At 55.2% G+C, this 6,163-nt stretch overlaps 1 protein-coding gene across 1 annotated transcript; it reads right to left on the bottom strand.

Moving 5' to 3' along the window:
* Positions 1-1,738: 1,738 nt before the first annotated feature.
* Positions 1,739-2,854, bottom strand: Foxe1 (forkhead box E1). Its single transcript, XM_075968061.1, has one exon. The coding sequence runs from the start codon at positions 2,852-2,854 to the stop codon at positions 1,739-1,741; it is 1,116 nt and encodes a 371-aa protein (XP_075824176.1).
* Between the last annotated feature and the right edge of the window lie 3,309 nt (positions 2,855-6,163).

Consider the following 6,163-nt stretch of genomic DNA (forward strand, 5'->3'; position numbering starts at 1 on the left):
ACAGATGAAATAAAATTTTAATGGCTTTTATCTTGAGTGTGTGAGAATGATATTTCAGATATATTGGGTTAAATAAATCTACTATTCCAGCTAATCTCACCTGTTAATTTTTTAATTTTTTTAATGTAGCTATTAGGAAAATTTAAATTACATTTGTGGCTTGTGCTGTATTTCTATTGGATGTGTGACTTAGATAAATACTCTGATAGGGACCAAATTCTTTGTGAACAGGATAGTACAGTCTCCCCCCCCCCCACACCCCAATACTTTCATGGCAGTTTTTCACAGCCACTTCTTTCCTTATCAATAGAACTACACAGAAAGAGACTGAGTTTCTCTTGCTGGTGTTCACTTTCTTGCAGATTTTTTATTAAATCAGTCCATTAAAAAAATTAGGCTGTCTGAAGGGAGTGGAGCCCTTCCTCAATGCTAGATGTTCTCGCTCTAAAACCAAATCTTCCCAAGAGAAAGATGGAGACAGGTTGGACTTTCCCTGATGTAAGTTCTGATTTCCATGAACCTGCTGCCTCAGATAAAGAAGATGCACAATGAATTAAAAAAAAACCCTTCTTTTAAAAAGATGGTTTTGTTAATCATCCAATTTATTACTTTTTCTTTCATTTTTGTTCGAGGAGGGTACTGAGGCAGGCCGTGACCGAGGGCAAGGGAAGGAATAGCCAGCCCCAATTACTGTAAGCCATCCCTCTTACATCCTCCTCATCAGAAAACCAGAGTTTTGGCTGGATAGTGACCGCTGAAGATTCAATAATTAGGACATAATCTCTTCTTGGAGCTAGTCCGGGGTCTTTGGGTTAAATACTCGTCAGCGATCTGTTCCCAATTCCTGGCCGGCTACTGGGCAGTCTTGGGTGGCTCACAAATGCTGCCAGATACGGAACCGTGGATAATGGGAGGTGATTAAAAAACGAGAGGGTAGCTGGGGGCGGTGGTGGCGCACGCCTTTAATCCCAGCACTCGGGGAGGCGGAAGCAGGTGGATCTTTAGAGTTCGAGGCTAACCTGGTCTACAGCACTGTTCCAAAGACAGGTTCCAAAGCTACAGAGAAACCCCTTCCTCGAAAAATTAAAAACAGGGTAAAACCACACAGCTCTCCTGTGTAGCAGACAGACGGAAAATCCCGGAGATGGGGCTGGACGACACTGGGGAACTGTGTCTCAGTTATGATTGCGACCCAGGTTTGTGGTTCTTGGAAGCAGGTAAAATCAGTCCAGTTGAACAGAACCATTTTAGTTAAAAAAAAAAAACTTCTTTTGCAATTTCGTTCTTTCTTTAAGAAGAAAGGCACTGTCCGAGCCTTTTATTGTAGTAAGGTAGTCAAAAATACAAGAGGCCGAGCGTGTAGCTCTCTAGCCCGAGTTTGGCGCAGCACAGCACACAGTGAAGCCACCCGACTCCACCACAGTTCGGATCCTAGAACTAGGCTGCTTTCCACTCTTTATAGCCTAGGACCCTCCCAAGTAAAAAGGCAGAAAGGCAAGCACTTTGGAGCTTCGCATCAACGAGGGTCTCTTGCCAGTCCAAACTCGGCTGTAACATCCCCAACGTCCGCCCACGTCCAAAGCAAATCGGGCCTGCGAATCGTGTGCAAGACACCGGGCCCCTACGGTCCTCAGGGGCCTTGCACGTGGATCTCAACCCGATACACTTTTTAGTCCTTTCTGCCGGTTCCGGGGATTAATATCTTTCGGACCGTCTTGGAGTCTGTGAGGTTTCGTGCTCACATGGCAGACACGAACCGATCCACCGCACCGGTATAGGCGGTGGCGTGGCGGGCGTGATAGGCGCTGCCACCGCCCGCTCCGAGCTGCCCGCTGGGATTGTAGCAGGGCCCCAGCGCCGCTCCGAACTGGCCCGGCGACGTGCGCCCATAGAAGTCCACCGCGGCTTCCACGCCGCCGCCGCCTCCCGCGGGGGGCGAGGAGGGTCCCGCTAGGCGACCTGCTGCAGCGGCGGCGAAGAGCGCGCTGCTCGCCCCCTGCGGGTACGCGCCGTCGGGGCCCGCGTAGGCGGCGGCGTAGGCGGCGGGGTTGACGGGTCGCGCGCCCGCGCAGACCGACGGCTGGAAGCTCCCGGTGCCGGCCGCGCCCGCCGCCGCCGCGAAGGCACATGAGCCGCCGGCGGCTGCAGACGTCGCCGGGCCCAGATCCGGGCTGAGCGGCCGCTCGGGAACCAGGCTGAAGACGCGGCAGGGTCCCGGCGACGCGGCGGGGTAGTAGACCGGCGGGGGCGCGGCGAGCGGAGGCGCGTAGCCCGCGTAGACGGCGCCCGGGTAGGCCGGCCTCGCGGTGGGCACGGCGCCCGGGAAGATGGCGGCGGCGGCGGCGGCGGCAGCTGCAGCGGCATCGTGCATGTAGGCGGGGTAGGTGGACAGGTCCGAGCGCTTGAAGCGCTTGCGGCGGCGCAGGAAGCTACCGCTCTCGAACATGTCCTCGGCGTTGGGGTCGAGCGCCCAGTAGTTGCCCTTGCCCGGGCGGCCCGCCTCACGCGGGATCTTGAGGAAGCAGTCGTTGAGCGTGAGGTTGTGGCGGATGCTATTCTGCCACTTCTTGGGGTTGTCGCGGTAGAACGGGAAGCGCTCGGTGATGAACTTGTAGATGCCGCCCAGAGTCAGGCGGCGCTCGGGAGCGTGCGCGATGGCCATGGCAATGAGCGCGATGTAGCTGTAGGGCGGCTTTCCCCGCTGCAGGGGGCGCTTGCGTCGCCGTCCCCCGGCGCCACGGCCCGCTGCCTCCGCCGGGATCCCCGCGCTCGCCGCCGCCTCGCCGCGCTCCTCCTTCACGGCCGCCAGCGCCTCGGGCTGCGGCGGGGGCGGCGGCGCGCTCTCGGCCGTCATGGCTCTGCGGTCCCCCGTACCCCCCGTCGTCCGCCGCTGCCGACGGCCGCGCCGGCCCGGGACCCCCGAACCCCGGGTGACGACGCCCGGGCTCACGCGGCTGGCAGCGAAAGCGCTGCGAGCGTGGGGACCTCGGGACCCGGAGCGCCGCGCTCACCGACGGCTCGTCTGGGGCGCCGGCCGGAGAGTCTTTGGTGCTCTGGTGCCAGGCGATCAGGGGGTCCGGACGCGGCTCCGAGGACGAGGTGGCGGCAGCTGTTTGGGAGAACCTTCTGGTCCCAGGACGACCGTCGAGGCTGTGCGAGTAGAGGAGGCTGCGGGCTGGAGTTCCGGGCGAGGGCAGTCAATGGGGGTGCCGTAGACCCCGGCCGGGGCTGCCCATGCCGCACCCCTGCGACAGAAATACAGCTCAAGCCAAGGGCATAGTGGCGAGACCGGCGGCGGGCCGGGCCGGGTGGTGGGCGACTCACTCGGCTCAGCAGCCCCGGACTTCAGCTCGGAGCACCGGCGGCGTGGCGCTCGCTCTCCTGCACACACCTGGGCCAGCTCCTCCCTCCGCCGGCTTCTTCTCCTTAAAGGCGCCAGCGAGCACGGGGCGTAGCCGGTTCCCTGCCCGCCCCCGACTGCCCCCCCCCCCAGTCGGCTGGCACACCTCCCCCGGTAGCGGCGGCCGCTCAGCGGGAGCCCCACAAACGTCAGAGCGGGGAGGGCTCCTGGTGAACCTGGGGCCGTCCCTTTCTGCGTGCCAAGCGGGAGACTGAGGCCCAAGGCCAGGAGATCTCCGTGCCCGTCTCAGCACTCCAGGATTTCTGTCGGTGTCTGCGGAAAGTTGGGAGTCTCAGGTGGAAAGAAGCTTCACTGCCTTTTTTTTTTGTCCAGAGAGGGTAAGAACTGGACGAGGGTGGGGCGCGCTTAATTATTGTGGGGAGGAGAATAGGAAGTTCTTGGGTTGTTTTCCTAACCCAGGTCTAGGCTGCCCGGCCCACTCTCCGGTTCTTTTTCAGAAGAGGATTTCCAGGTTCCTAGCCAACTTCACTGCCCTTAGGAACCTGCAGCCTGCGTCTGTTTTAGTATGCGCCACAGGTAATGCGGTAGTTCCTAGACTGTCCGGGGGTTTTGTATCTCTAGAAAGTCTCCCCAGCGCATCGCCCGTCTTTAGGTGGCTTGGGACCCTTCCCTACACGCTGGGGCGTGTTGCCCGGGGCAGAGACGACTTGGCTCCTGCTCTCTAGCGGTCAGTTCTCCTTCCCTCCGGTCCTCCGGGGCCAGAGTGTGCCAGCTGGCTCTAGAGGCTTCGGTGGAGGCTGCTCACAACTCTGCTGTTCCGAGGTGTCCGGTTTCTGCCCTCCTGTGGTAGGATTCCTTGCTAGAGCGAGAGACTCCCGGTGGTGCAGCCTCACCGGCTGGTTCGCTTTCTGGCCATTTTTGGGACCTGTTTGGTTCCCATCTCAGGAATCTAAGACTTGAGTCTTAAGATTCTGATCTTGAAGCCAGAGGCCTCAGCCAGGAAATACCACTCCTAGGAGTGGGAACTGTGGGTGCAGAACCGTGTGGAAGGTGCCCGGTTGGGAAGAAGAAACACCGCGGAGGGTTGAGGTCTAACGTGGGTGGCTCGGCCTTCTGGTTTTGTTTCGTTCTTCAGTGAACACAGGGTGGCTGCCTTTGGAAAACAGAGGCAGAGAACCCAGACCCTCTCCCTCAGTTGACCTAGGCTTGCTTGAAGACACCTCCCCCCAAAACTCCCATTAGGAGTGTTCCAGTGAATGCCCTCCTCCCTCCCTGCAGTTTCCTTCTTTTAAGGAGACTGGGGAAATCCTGTTTCTTTTTCCCAAAGCAAACTTTAAACTAATGGTTCTCCATATTTCCAAGATTCCAAGACTTGTATGTCCAGATTTTAAATTCCAAGTCACTATGTCAGTGTGATTCCATACATTCTTGTGGTGATAAATATCTGGTAAACATCGAAAAGGCTGTCGAGGGGCATGCAAGGTGTCAAAGTCTGTGGGCCCGAGAAAGACCTCTAGATGTAATTCTTTACAAAAGGGTGTGTGTGTGCGCGCCTGAGCTAGGTCTAGTGCAACACACCAGCACACACACACAAAATTAATGAGTGTAAAACATAAAGGGGCATTATATAAAAATATTAGAACTAAGGCTTTGTGCCGGGGCTGCTCCACTTTGGAAGCTGCTGCTTCTCTGGTTTGTTTTGTTTTCCTTTCCTATGCTCTGAAGCGTATCATATTTAACTTGAATTCCCACACAGGGATGTCTAATTGGAAGATTTGGGTCTTAATAAATCCACAATTATTATCTTCCTTACTTCCAAAATGTGAGTAGCAGACCGACTATCTTGTACTGGACTAAAAGAACCTCATTCTTGTGATTTGTCCAGTGTTCGTTACAGTATGCTTTAATAATGGCCCACTAACTCTCTGCGACCCCCTTGAACTCCTGTGCCTATGGCTAGAAGCCTCCAGGTCCCAGTGGTGTCTGGTCCTGCACGCCTCATTCTTCTGGAATTCTGATCTCTCTCCACTTTCCTGCACCTCTGCTCAGGGTGCTGCTTTGGCCTACTGGGATTCAAATTCTCAAGATCACAACTGCCATATTTGATAAACAAAAGATTCCTGCGATCCTATCACATAAAACTTTATTCAGATAATGTACTTCTACATCCCGTAGGTTGAAGATTCCATCCATGCTGCAAAATTCTGACAAATTATTTGATTAATACAAAGGTCATAAGTTTTCCCATTTTGGATTAAAGCAATATGGAAAAATTTTTCTCCTAGCTTTCCCCTTTGCTTCCTTCTTAGTTTTTGTTGTTGTTGTTGTTTTTGTTTTGTTTATTTCTTTGAGCAGGGGTGGGTTGATAATGATCAAGTTCCCTCTTCCTGAGGTGTGGCCACAGGCTCCACTGGCATTCTATTGAATGCTCTGAGCGCAAGGGATTCCAGGGACTTGAAAATCTTTGGGCCAGTTTATTTCCTTACAGTAGCCAACCACAAGTGTTCCCAGCACCTCTTGGGGAAACTTACTCCATTAATGGTGTGTGTGTGTGTGTGTGTGTGTGTGTGTTGGTTGCTGAGGTGTGCAGACCTGGAAGTCACTGACTTTCTCAGGTTTGAAGCCCCACCCCCACCCCCAGGGCTATTAAATGAAATCCAAGGCCATGGAAAATTCTTCCATTTTCCTTGACCCAGGTGTTTCTGTCTGAAGAGTTCTTGGGGGTTAGAGCTGGAGGGAGACTGGGCCCAGGTCTTGGACCAGGACCTTGGACGGAGAGGGTGCAGGCCTCTGGTTCTTACC

The sequence above is a fragment of the Microtus pennsylvanicus genome, chromosome 3 (assembly GCF_037038515.1).
Source record: "Microtus pennsylvanicus isolate mMicPen1 chromosome 3, mMicPen1.hap1, whole genome shotgun sequence".
Classification (NCBI taxonomy): domain Eukaryota; kingdom Metazoa; phylum Chordata; class Mammalia; order Rodentia; family Cricetidae; genus Microtus; species Microtus pennsylvanicus.

Bases quoted from the DNA above. Each gene is read 5' to 3' on its own strand.
- Foxe1 (XM_075968061.1), bottom strand. From the start codon at position 2,854: ATGACGGCCGAGAGCGCGCCGCCGCCCCCGCCGCAGCCCGAGGCGCTG.